General features: G+C 35.1%; 1 protein-coding gene across 1 annotated transcript; it reads left to right on the top strand.

Moving 5' to 3' along the window:
* The first annotated feature begins 1702 nt into the window (after positions 1-1702).
* On the top strand, positions 1703-7293 carry LOC131052259 (large ribosomal subunit protein uL13). Its single transcript, XM_057986886.2, has 5 exons — positions 1703-2044; positions 6112-6269; positions 6362-6478; positions 6620-6707; positions 6839-7293. Exons 1-5 carry the CDS (start codon positions 1931-1933, stop codon positions 6980-6982), a joined length of 621 nt encoding a protein of 206 aa, XP_057842869.1. The 5' UTR covers positions 1703-1930; the 3' UTR covers positions 6983-7293.
* Positions 7294-14030: the final 6737 nt, after the last annotated feature.

Below are 14030 nucleotides of genomic sequence, written 5' to 3'. Positions count from 1 at the left end.
ATTTGCATGCATGCAACCTATCCGCATGTGAAGCACTATCATAAACCATCATAAGAATATCTACCTTACATGCAAAGAGATTTGCAATGCCCTTCATGCATGCAACAACCTTGCATGTACATGCACCTACCTCTAGGAATAACCAATTGCTATGTGTTGTCATAGAATCTATCACAGGCTGTCATATGTATGTCATAAAAGTTGTCATAAATCTATCATAACTTGTCACTTGGCACCTACAAATCATTAATCCATGATACTCCAAGTGGGACACCTACTTTCATGTGTAGCATATGTGCCATACAGTTACCACCAAGTAGGATGCCACCAAACCGATGGGTTTGACTAGGTGACTTGACATTAGTAGACAAATAATTAAATTAAATAATAAATAAATAAATCAAATAAATGCAACAACCAATGTTAGGATTTGCAAAGGTTGAGACACCTTAATTCCAACATACACAATTGTTGCTTATGGAGGAATAATGTTTTTGTTAGAGATGGTAAAATATGAAGTTTTAAGGGACACAAAAAATAACCAAAGGAAAGAAAAAGAAAGGGAATTAAAACAAACACGTGAACAAGGGAAAACAGGTTAAGAGATTATTTGAATGTCATTATTAGACATGCTTTAATGACACAGTGGCCAATTGAGTGGTGTTAATCATTATCAAACTTCAAAATTTGACTCATATATTGATGTGATAAAAATGACACTTTCGCCTTAAATATTCGAGCCTGCAATTGAAGACTTTATGACATCTATAAACATTGTTGGAGTTTATTGTGCAAGGTTATTCTCCTTAGCAAAAACCCTTGAGCTAATTTAAGAGTTTTATCAAGGATCAAAGAAACACCAAACAAACATGCAATGATAATATGATGATTAGATACTATAATGATTTAATGCTCTCTTTAGGTGATAATATGATGATTACATAAGAGAATAATAGATTATATTATGAAAAACTATTGTCACATAAAATTGCACCTTGCTTAAAGTGGTCCAACATTTTAGCGAAACATATGACTGATCCCAAGGTGTGTGACCCTTGTGATTGAGATCTTACCTTTTGATAAAGTTGACTTCCTTTCTAACCTAGATGCAAAGTGTCGATCCAACTCAACATTAGATAACCTACAAACTAACCCTAATCTAACAACTCACAAATGAAAAGGGAGAGAGAAATTGTAAGAAAATGAAACGGGTGCTGACATTCACACATATCATGCTCAAGTTAGCAAGTAACAATTAGTATGAAAGAAATTGACTTAAGTCCATACTTAAATTTGAATTTGAAAATTAGAGGTCAAATCCACATTATAAATTTGAACTAGGACAATAAATAAATATTCTACACATTGAATTCAAGCTATTAGAATATGTAAAAATGAATTCAAGTTAATTTGCCAACTTACATGCAAGAACATATCACTTATATATTAATTACTACAATTGAAACAAATTAACCAAAAAAACTTTAAAAAAATAAAAATAATATGTGATATAACATCTTCCATGACATATTGAAACTTATAAACTCCCTCTTGAGAGTGGAATTGACAATCCATTTTATACCTATTTTAAGACAATTCTATATTTTCTTATATCTTAATATCTTAATATCTTCATATCTATTTTCGCTTTATTTTAATTAAATTAAATGAATTTAAAATCCTAGTTGGAGCAGCGCATTAAATTCTCCTTTCCTCCTCGTTAACCTAATTATCTATTCCCCAAACCCCAGCCAAGGGTTAGTTAAGAAACCCTAGTTTAATCTCTACCCCTGGGTTATAACTAGGGTTTTAGTAACTTTGTAAACCTTTGTTGAACGCAGTTGCACAGCCGGTAGAGTAGAAGAGGAAGGGAAGAAGAGGGATTTTAGGCTGTGAAGAAGATCAGAAGAGGAGATCAGATTGAAAAAGAATGGTGAGCGGATCAGGAGTGTGCGCCAAAGCAGTAGTGGTGGATGCACGACACCACATGCTCGGACGCCTTGCCTCCATTCTGGCGAAGGAGCTCCTCAATGGCCAACGAATTGTATGTATGCCATTCATTATATTTAAATATTTCCGATTCATCCATGTAAAACCATTGTTCTTGTGCACTAAAAACCCTACGTACTCCTGTGCGTGTTATTCTAAATAAATTTTGTTAGGTTCTGGGGTGTAGGCATTGTAGTTGCTTGTTAGTGTTGCACCTTCACGCTTTTTCAGTGACTTTTATCCAGTTGTGTAATCTAGTGGAGTTTTCGCGGGACTTTAACAGCGAGGGCTCTGTTTTGACCATATTTTAAAGATTTGTAAATACGGGTTAAGATCAAAACAAACCCGTAATTGCTATGCAATTATACTACATGTAAAGTGTAATTAATGATTGGCAATGTTCTGTAAGAATTGACCACTGAACTACGTAATAGTTACCGTAACCCTAATGAATGGCAGTGAGAGCTATGGGCTGGTCATGTTTTAATCACATACATAATATTTGTTAACTTGGGTCAACATAGAACCAATTTCTTAATTGTTTTTAAATGAATTTTTATTATATTATTTTATAAAACATCTAATTAAAAAAGATGAATTTTAGGTGAGGCAAAAGCAATTTATACAGATTATTTGTAGATGAGTTAAAAAGAACAAGAGTAGTAAAATTATTAGGTTGCAGATCCTGATCTTCAGGATTACGGTATCTGGCAAGTCTTGGTGGTTAGGGTGGGGGGACTTGAACCAGCCCTCTCTGGTATCATCCGTATTAGTTTGCTTCTGATGAGAATCATCTGAAGGGGGGGTGATTATCATTTATGAGGAATGACCAAAAGCCAATTTAATTTTTTTTTAATTTTATCTACCCGCATACCACAGTCACAGGTTGTAAAGTAATGTAGGGCTGAGGAGAGTGCTGGGACTATCCCTGAGATCTTTGCTGCAATGGAGGAAAACTATAAGAGTAGTGAGAAGGCCAAGAATTGTTCTATGCTAATGCTCACGGGGAGGGAATTGACACTTGTGAGAAGGAGAGCATGGCAAGACTTGGACAGCATTGCCCCAGTGATCTAACAGCATCTTCAAATGAGCAAACTCCGGTTCAATTTTATTTGCTTGCACCTAGATCTGCAGAAGAATACAAAGAGAAGTGAAAAATAATAGAATTTCAGAAAAACATAACCAAATTTCTTTCTTTCTGCTGAATAAACTTTCCACTCTGAAACTGTGCCAAATTTTTAAGATGATTTTAGCAGAAAGCCTCAGCCAATCTCCCAAAAGAATATTTTCTAATTTTGTACTAGAACCCAGTGTACTTAATTTGAATCCACAACTTATATAAACCTTTTATTCTTAATCATTGTTATATAATAACCTTTCAGAAATTCTACTAGGCTGACTTAAAATTTGTAAACATGGGTTAAAATGGAATTAATTCGATGATTCTATGTAATGTTTTCTTTTTGAAATGAGATATAATAATAAACAATAATAATAAATCAAAAGTATAAAAAATAGTATATTTAAAATTTAATTAAGTTTAATGAATGGCCAAAATGCATGAAATGAAGAGTTGTTACTCCCTCAAACATGAGATATAAAAAGGAAATTATTTGAAGGGTGGTGACTACTTCAAGAAAAGGTTTTAAAGGGCAATTCAATCCTTCAATCAAAGAAGGGAGGATGAATGAAGGGAGAGATTAATCAATTCAGGAATTCATCATTAGATATCAATTCTTTCAGCTTTATACAAAATCAGAAGTCCATTCAAAAATCAAAATGTAGTACAAACGAAAAAAAAACAATGCTCAAAACAAATGCAGGTCACAAGGATTTCATAAAACATTGCAACAGCCATTACTAAATTATTATATTATATTTAATGTTCAATGTCATTATATTTTCAGAATTTCTATAAATTATTAAATTATATTTAAAAGAAATTGGTGTCTCCAAGTAGCCACGTCTTCTATTTTGAAAAAATAGCTGTACCAGTACCAGCACCAGTCTCCAAAGTCTCCAATTACCCCCGTACCTGTGCAACCTTGGCTTTTTTCAAAACAAATACAATTTTAAAAGCCATTTGAAAACTGGTACAATATCATAACCTGTTCTGAATGTTAGTTAAAATTGTCAAGTGAGCTACCACCAAACTACAGTGTAACCTTACAGAAGACCTGAATTTCTATATACAATGATTTTTATCCCTGAAATTATAAATTGAATATTTTTGGCAGACTTTGTTCTCTTCATCTTTATTCCCTTTCTATTGTTCTCACGTCTTCGTCTTATGGTTCAACTTTCCATTACTGAGTCGAAATGTTATTTGGTGCAGTCTCTTTTGAGTCTGGGTTCATGAATGCAGGATGGAATAAATTGTAAAATATATTACCAAATGATTATACCAAAAATAAAAATAAATTTAATAAATCTAGCACATAGGCACATCAAGAAAATGCACATTATTTGTCTAATAATTTATAAAAACTCAAAGCTAACTAACAATCAACACTGAACTTCAAGATTCAGAATTCAAATTAGAAAATTCAGGTGTTTGTATGGTTGCAGTACATATGCCTACATCCAGAGCATTGTACACATGAACCTGGATTGCATTTACAAAGCTGAGCTGTCCAGATTCTTTCACTATGATGTTGAGAAGGACCATTTTTCCTGATAGCCATATCATCATAAGTGACCATACCAAGAACTCCATGAAACATTGAAATCTGCGATGCCTGATGTCTCTGGAACAAGCATGAAATTGCTTGAAAAAATTCATGGTATTCTATATGGCCACAGTTTGGATCTTTTACATTGTCCACATTGTGTATCATTTTCTCAATCAAATAATCTCTAGCTGTCACATCTTTCCTTTATAAATTATTCATATGTCCTTTTGGGTAGATGATTTGCTTCTCATTTCCTTTACAATGGTCTACCACAAATTTGTTTTACCATCTCCTTGAAAGAGGAGTTTTTTGATGCTTACTAGATCAAGAATATCTAATAACTTAAGAGTTCATACTTTATAAATGTTATCTTTTTTAACCAGAAAAGATGGAAATAAAATCTGCTTTTTCCTTGTTGATTAGATATTGTTCCGTATGTGTCCTACTCTTTTGAATTTTACCAACTAGGAAAACTCCTATATGAAGGGCTTTTATTCCGTGAGGGTAAATTTAATTCCTCTGCTTTATACAACATGGGTTTTTTTGGTTTCTTAGGACTTCCTTGTTGGGGCTAATAAAACTAAAAAATACAAATGTAGGACTCCCTTGTTGGGGCTAATAAAACTAAAACATACAAATGTACAATGGAGCTGAAGAAATTATTATATTCTACTTTTCATTTTTTTAATTTATGCTGTAAGTCCATTAAAAATAGTGAGTTTTTTTGGTTAAGTCTGTAGGACTCCCTTGTTGGGGCTAATAAAAATAAAACATTCAAATGTAGATTAGAGTTGAAGGAGCTATTATATTGTTCTTTTTTTTTTAATTTATGCTGCAAGTTTATCAAAAAATAATTTTAGAAAAGTCATTTGTTCAAAATAAAACTTATAAAATTGTAGCTGGCAGGAAAAAAGATGCAACAGAATTGAAAAACTGTAGCTGATGGCTAAAAAATGATGCAACAGAACAAATTTATTTGTTAATATAAAAATACAGTACCAGAAACAAATTTACATAACCATCAATCATAGGAATCCAATTTTAAATATCGCACGTTCAAACCTTTAATTTAGAATCATTGTGACCACAACCAGTGGGATCTATTTAATTATGTCAGTTATAATTTTACTAAGTTAATGGTCTGCAGCCTACAGGACCCAGGTCCCAGTCTGTTCTGGCCCAGGTTCAAGGTCCGGATCCAATCCTTTGTGGATTGAATTTATTTTTCAGAATATTACTATCTGAATGGTCTTTTCTGTGTTTTTTAATTCATTAGCTAGGTATATAAGCTGAATGTAAATGCTCTAACATGAATTTGTTTGCCTTTGTCATGGCTGTCTCAATTATCTTGTCAATTCTCGCGTATTGTGGTCAGTTTAGTTCACTCGCAAATCTTAGTTGTGTACAGGACAAATCTAATAATCATTTATCATGTTTATATGCATTGCAGGTGGTTGTGCGCTGTGAAGAGATCTGTTTGTCTGGTGGACTTGTACGCCAGAAAATGAAGTATCTGCGCTTCTTAAGAAAGCGAATGAATACCAAGCCATCCCATGGCCCCATCCATTTCAGGGCACCTTCCAGAATTCTTTGGAGGACAATTAGAGGGTAAACGATTTGATCTTTATCAGTTACAGTGGTGGATTGTCCTGATTGTTATGGAGATTTTGTTTCATTAATAACTTTGAAATGTCATTCAGGATGATTCCACACAAAACTAAGCGGGGTGAATTAGCCCTTGCCAGGCTAAAGGCGTATGAAGGAGTTCCTCATCCATATGACAAGACAAAGAAAATGGTCATTCCAGATGCCCTGAAGTATGTGCAATGTTGTCTATTATTGCACAGGATCATTTGAGATAGGGGATTATGTTTTACCAGAGTGATCTAAAATGTTTCTTGCTACAATTTCTTTCCAGTGTTCTTGTGATTTTTAATTTTGTTTCATTTTCTGTTCAGAGTTCTGAGGCTTCAGCCAGGTCATAAATACTGCCTGCTAGGAAGGCTTTCTCATGAAGTAGGCTGGCATCACTATGATACTATCAAGGTAATAATTTGTGTTACTTATTTGAATAAAGTTCCATTGGCCATCTTGTTTGGGATGTTATTTTGTAGTATGATCTGTTGCTGTTGACAAGGTTTATTCATTAATAAGTTTCTTTGCCCTGTCCTCTGCAGGAATTGGAAGAAAAGAGAAAGGCAAGATCTCAGGTCGCTTATGAAAGGAGGAAGCAATTAGCAAAATTGAGAGCAAAGGCAGAAAAGGCAGTCGATGAGCAGATTGCTACTCAGATCGAAATTTTAGCACCAATCAAGTATTAGACAAGTTGTCTTGTACCTGCTTAATTGATCACTCAATTTTGAGTGACAAAAAGTACAAAATTATCTACCACTTGATGGTTTGAACAGGAAAGATATTTTAAGCAAACATCATTTGTTTTATTTGTAGGTTAGAGATCAACTAACTTATTTTAAGTATTTTTCCATGTTGAGGGCTCAGTCCTATTGTTATAGCATGGCCAGTTTGTTTGAGGTAGTTAAAGCTGTATAACATATAGAGATTTCTGTATTTCAGTTGAGCAGTAATTTTTCTTTTATGTTAAAGCTTAGTCATTCCCGTGTTATTACTCTTACTGGCTTCTTTGTGTGGTTTGCTTATGTAAATGTGCATTTTAAGAGTTTGTTTAATCATTACAATTTTTAATTTTTAAGAAACCTAATTTATACTTTCCATTTTGAAATTGCATATGATATCCTGTAAAGGATGGCAGGATTTCATTTAAATTCTAGCATGCTTGGTAAAAATCTTACCGATTCTAGGTGGTCTTTCTTTGTTTCCCCTGTAACTGCCAAGTGGTGGTTTAGTTTGCTAATGTGACCATTATCCTGCATTAAGAATATGAGGTTGTGCTTGGAGGCAAGCTTTCCCAGTGGGTTTAATCTGTGGTGGATAATTTAACTAATAAGTAATAACCCACAATAGGAAAACAAGGCTATGTTAAGAGGCAATTGTAAAGGGTTTGAGCTATGATGATTAATGTTACTTGGCCAGTTGGCCCACAATAGGAACGTGAGGCTGTGTTTGGAGGCAAGTTCTTAGCGGGTTTGATATTTGGTGGATAAACTTACTGGACCTCTCAAATGATGTAAAATGCCATGGTATGGCATGTATGATACATCATATCTGTAATGGAAATATGTGGCAGTGCACAGGTGATAATTTTGGGTAATTTTTATTCATCAAATCAATCTTCAACACCGGTCCCATCTAAATGTCACATGGTTGATGTGCATAAGCCATCCAGTGTGTGGACGAATGTTTAACCTATTTAATTGGAAACTTAGCTTTATCGGCTATGCTTATAAATATTACTTCATTTTCTATTTGTTAATACTGGGTGAATATTTTACTGGTAGTTTAGACATCCTGATGTTTGAATTACAAATTGAAATCACTTTGCTAGTCCCAGTATGTATTTTTTGCTAACCTGTAAATTGAATGGCTCTGGCATATGAGTCAAATATCATCGTTGCTGAGATGAAAGTATACTGTATGGCAAAGGATTATAGATCTTGTGTTTGGTTATAAATGGGATTCTAAAATGGGTAGACTTTATATCTAAAGGTATAGAAAGTTCCATATAATGATGGTGTAATCAAAAGTTGAATGTGTGCGTACATGGCACGTGGAAAGCAAGTACACAATTCATTCATTGTGCATCTGTTGCTTACACCTCTATAATTTTCATTACTTTTGTGAGATCTTTACCAATATTGAGCTTCAATTTTTTCTCCTAGCAACTCTTTTTTCTGTGTTACCCGATTTGCTGTGTTCATTTTTGGTTATTATGCCCAGTGACAATTGTATTAGATTACAACTTTTTTGCTTATCTATTCATACCCAGTGACAATTTTGGCAACTTTCTTTTATTATCTTTATCAAGATGAGGTTGATTTGTGGCGGGTAAGAACTGGATTAATAACAATTTGGAGATCGAAAAATATATATGTAAGTTCATAATTTGCGTTGCTAACATAATGATTGTATTGCTTACATTTTGTAGGGCTATTTTAAATTGCAAATTTATTGGACTTTGTTTTCTAGTAGAAAGTTAACATGTTATATTTGATCCAATTGTCTTTTTTTATGGTTTCAGTGAAAATTTTCTTTATACTATAATTTCCTGTAGTTTCAAGAATTTTTTATTTTGTTGGTCAACTTTCAATTTAACTTTCACGTCTTCTAAGCTGCTGATAAGAAATATAAAATGGAGATTTACTTTGCCTTCGGCAATTTTTTTGAATATTGATGATGCTGCATTAAATGACCGAGATTGTGGGCTATATTGCGAAAGACAAAATGGTTGAAAATAAAAAGGTCCTGTGCTATTTGTCATAGCGTGTATCTAATCAATGCTGGTAACGAAACACACAAAAGTTGGCCACTAGTTAGTGTATCAATTATCAGAAGTTTCTAGTAGGGGTGCATAAATTTGCCTAATTTTCATTGAAGGGCATTATATAGCATAAATTTGTCTTAAAACCTTCACTAAAGCTATTAGCTAGATCACAAGAGGCTTGTCGCTTGGTATTTTTCATGTTTGTTGCAGTTGAGGTTGACTTGCAAGGCCTTGTGGTTTGACCATTTTGGTCAATCTTTTATTTTAATGCTTGTAATTTTGAAGCTTTTTGTATGATTATATATATTTATTTTTCTGAGACACATTGCTTGGTTTGTGGCGGTTACAGAAGAAAATTGCATGTGATTTTGAATATGATTTCTTTTCATTTGTAAATTTTCATGCCTGTTTGTATATTTTTTAATTGTACAGTTTTTTCTAAGTAGTTTGGCTAGCCTCTTAGTTCTGATAGTAGAGTTGTGGTTGGAAGTATCTGTTACTGATGAAATCATGTTTGCATGATATTCAAAATTGTTAAGGTCCTTGCCTTGGATTTTGTCTTTCCGTGCTCTTTTGATGTTGGACTGTCATTGGTTTCCATTGGCCGCATTTATCATCAGATGTGCTAAATAAGCTAGGGTCAGTATGTCTGCTTGCACTTTACCTGCACGTTGGCAGTATTACTTTTGGTAAATCTTGTGTTTGTGTTTGTGCTTTGTGTGTTTTTTGGGAGTTTGTAGCAAGTGAAAAAGTGTTCATGGACAACTGCATTTAATGATTGATGTAACCTTGGCAATCGTAGACATCTTGTTGGTAAAGGATTCTATTAGCCAAAATAGGTGAAATGAGTAGTTTAGGAAGGAGCCCTGGAAAAGTGTTAGCTGCTGGATTTTAGTTTGTTGGTTGTGTAGTATACAAATAGATTGTTGAAATTTTGAGTACTTCATTTTTTCCATTCATGGCTAAACTTGCTCAATTGCTAGCATTCAACATAAAACATCCAACACCTGCATCTCTTCTAGATTTGTGGCTTCTCTGTTGGACCCAAAACTACCCAAGCAAGCTGTATGGAGCCTCACCGAGGAGCTTTTTCCTGAGGAATTTTTTCAGGAATTCCAAGAAATATTGAATAAAGCCATCCACGACTTTGGGGCAACTTGGCCAAGTGACTGGATTCTCTTCAACTCTCACGGAGAGCTTATCAAATACTACTCTTTCCTACTGGATTTGAAAGGGAAAGATTTGGACAAACACGGAGTCTTTGCTGGAGTTGGTTTGAGCTAATCTCAAATGGCGGTTTTTAGGAGAAAATACGGACGTTCAGGGAAAAGAGGAGGACCTCTTCCAATTTACAAGGCTTAACGGAATTCTGCCTATGAAAGCTGCAGACGTAGAGCCCCAAGCTGAACAGAGTCGCAAGGGTGGTCCAAGCAGAGGCCGTCGGGTCGCTGGTCATACCGGGGTCGTCCAGCAGGCAGAGGCCGAGGCCGAGGAAGAGTGAGAATTGATCTGCCCCAACCTAATCCTCCCACTGCAAGCTAGGCTTTCTTTTTGTTGTTGTGAAAATTTTCCTCCTCGATACTTAACCCAAAATCGTATATAGCTTATTTTGGTTTCTTATTATGTTTAAACTCTCTGTTTTCTAGGTAGTTGGGAATCTGCCATATATACGTTTTAGTTCCATTTTCTTTAGACTGCATAATTTTGATGGTTTTGTTAAAAAAGTGGATAAATCATAAGGATAATGGTTTCCTGTCTGTTTTGGAAACCATGTTTTGTTGGGATCGCTGAGAATATTTTTTTTTTATGCTATGTCTCTCAGCCAAGAAGCTATTGTAATTAATTCAAATTAATATAAATCTCGGCTCTGCCTTTACCGATAAAAAAAAACATAAAACATCCAACTGTGAATGCTAAACAAAGTGCATGTTCCACCAGGAAAATGGTGAAGGAATGTAGAGAAAGATTGGCAGTAACTTGAAAGCGATTCCCATAACAGTTTTTTTTTCTTTTTGAGCTTGCCATGGGTTATTTGAGGCCACTGACAAAGCAACGACGATGATGCTTTGTTGAGTGGCAAGATACCAGGAAATCGGCAGAAGTTGGTGCTTTCCCATTGTTTTATGATTTTTGCCTTACGTACTTTTAAAATGTCCTTGGTTTTTGTCAGCGCACAAAACTAATTATGAATTTTGAACTCACAGCAAAACATGGAAACATCGAATATGGAACTTAAGTATGTAGAAGTTTTGGGTGCATTATCAAAATGTCCTTTGAAAACTTACGAGTAGGCTTTGTCCGTGCCAGGGTTTGTTAGAGGCCACTAACAAAGGAACATGTTGAAGCTTTGTTCAATGGCAAGATACAAGGAAATTGGCAGAAGTTGGCACTTTCCCATGGGTTTGGGCCCTTGAGAAAGGTGCCTTAAAGTTCCTCTTAAACGCCTTTTGGTTTTTTATCAGCTCATAAAACTAGCAGGGTTGGGGATGCATTTCCAAAAATTGCTTGATAAGTATAAGTTCTTGTTTTTCATGATATTCTATTGTTGCTTCTGAATGACAGGTCTCTCCCAAGTATATCGTAGGCGAACCTTGAAATGCTTAACAGCTGCTCTAACATGGACCATTAGGTGGTTGTAAAAGTTTGCGGTCTTTGTGGCTTGTGTGAAACATGACCACAAGGCTTAATAGCTGCTCTAACATGGACCATAAGGTGGTTGTAAAAGTTTGCGTTCTTTGTGGCTTGTGTGAAACATGACCACAAGGCACTTCTTGTGTTTCCTTGTTATGTTGGTCGATAAGGAGGTTGCCAAGAGTAATGAGAGAGGAACACTATTTAGAGATTCTAAAATCTAGGTATATATCAAGGGTATGGAGGGGTGTCCAGATTTTATTCATTTAGCAAACTGGATAGTAAGGCTACGAGATAAAGATTTTTGTTGTGATCCTCAAATGGTACTGAATGGATGAATTTTTAACTTTTGTGAATGTGAAGCCATATAACCTCTTACATATTCTCGCACTGAATCGATGAATTTTTAACTTTTGTGAATGTGAAGCCATATAACCTCTTACATATTCTCGCCGTTGCTTATTGAACAAGATCTGCTAAGTTGGCAATGTATACAATTATGACAATTTGCAATCATAATTGTTTGTTTTGTGCTCTTCTACAGTCAATCGTGGAACTATGTTGCATTCAATGTAGATAATTATGGCAACATCTCGAGTATATAAACGACTTAGGGTGTAGGTATACATGCTTTAGAAAGCACTAGAAATAGATGAAATATTAACAAATTTAAATCATCGGCAAGGACACTTAGGGGAGAAGACCTAGTAGTTGTGCACCCTAACTTCGTGCTTCTCAAAATTTTACATGGAAATTTCAAATCACTCCGAATTTTTTATAGCAGCTTACTTGGCAAGTCCCCTGCTTATAACTAAGGTTTCAAGGCCACCATCATCAAATATGATGCCACATCAGCATGCTTTTTGCCAAGGTGTCCAAAATAACCCCAAAAAAAGTGAGACCAATAGGTGTGCCAAAGGGCCCCAATACTTGTGCAGCTGATTTGGCATCACATGATTGATTACTTTTCACAACAAATGGTATATTTCATTCAATTACTGGTACTTATCATACAACTATTGGTGCAATGTTGTACAAAAGTTGGACATTAAATCAACAAATATGGGGTATTAAATCAACTACTTCTATCACAAGAATTGGAATGCGCTCAACTAATGGGTCCTTTCCCCTAGTGAGCTTTAAATCCAAAATACAATATCACTCATTCTCTAATGCTATTTCAATTATTTTTACAATGACAAGAAAATAAATTAGTGAGCTTTGTTGATATAAATTGTCTCTGAAGAAATGCTTTTTTCATCCTAAAGCATACTTGTTTTGAGGATTGCAATCATGTCTTTTTAGAAGGCCTCAATGAGGGAGTGACATGTTAAATTGTGATTTTGTAAACCACCAACAATTTCTCAAAATGGATGGCAACATTTACATGGGAGGAAAATGTGCTTGCTCTTGCACACATGTGAATTGTGATCCATTTTTTATTTGCACATTTTATTTAAATGGGAATGCAAAGTAATGTTTTGGAAGAAAATTGTGTTTGTAGGTTAAAAAATGACTAATAAAAATTCTTTGGACATGTTTGTTGCATGGTACAAGGTATGTGGGAGGTTGTCTTCACATTGAAGAATTGATTTGGTCCCCTTTCATGTTGTTGTTTAACTATTTCGTATCGGGTTTTTTATTAATGCCAAATGTTTTGGCACCCTTATAAAAGTACTAGCTACTACATGCATGGATAATTGTTCTCATGTGTGTTGAACACAAGATGCCACTGAGAGGGGGGGTGAATCAATGGTTTCAAAACTTTAACCTTTTAATCCCAAGTGTGTGTACCGGTTAGCAGATCCAACACAAAGTAAACATACCGGTGAGATAGGGGAGGAGACTCAAATGCAAGCACACACAAAGGAACATCACATAACACCGGATTTATGAGGAAAACCCATCATGGGAAAAACCTCGGTGATAAATGCTGCTGAAGTCTACTACTCCAATCTAGCCTCACAAAAAACATTGTTTACGACACCAACCCAAGGAGCACCAACCCCTGATTTAGGGCACCAACCCAAGGAGCACCAACCCCGGTACCGAGCTCCAACTCAGTGATCACAATGAAATATATCAATACAAAAGTAGTAACCTCGTTACAAATGTGTTATGTAACCTCTACAACTTTTCTTTCGGTTTTACTCTTCTCAAACGGTCTTCCTCTGCTCTGCTCTCTGTCGGATCTCTACTCACTTTACTGGTTCAACCTCTACCTATTCTCCGTCGGTACTCTGCTCTCTGATCACTACTAGTTCTCAGCTTGTCGGTTAAGCCCTGATATGATCTTCTCTGTCTCTTCTTTGCAGCTTCACTCTTCTCTGATCTCTTTG

This window comes from Cryptomeria japonica, chromosome 1 (assembly GCF_030272615.1).
Source record: "Cryptomeria japonica chromosome 1, Sugi_1.0, whole genome shotgun sequence".
Lineage (NCBI taxonomy): Eukaryota > Viridiplantae > Streptophyta > Pinopsida > Cupressales > Cupressaceae > Cryptomeria > Cryptomeria japonica.
The sequence above is the reverse complement of the archived record's forward strand: the minus strand, read 5'-3'. Positions and strand labels throughout refer to the sequence as shown.

Coding starts and splice junctions, on each gene's coding strand:
- LOC131052259 (XM_057986886.2), top strand. CDS start 1,931: ATGGTGAGCGGATCAGGAGTGTGCGCCAAAGCAGTAGTGGTGGATGCA. Junction 2,045..6,111: donor TCCTCAATGGCCAACGAATT/GTATGTATGCCA, acceptor TATGCATTGCAG/GTGGTTGTGCGCTGTGAAGA. Junction 6,708..6,838: donor ATCACTATGATACTATCAAG/GTAATAATTTGT, acceptor TGTCCTCTGCAG/GAATTGGAAGAAAAGAGAAA.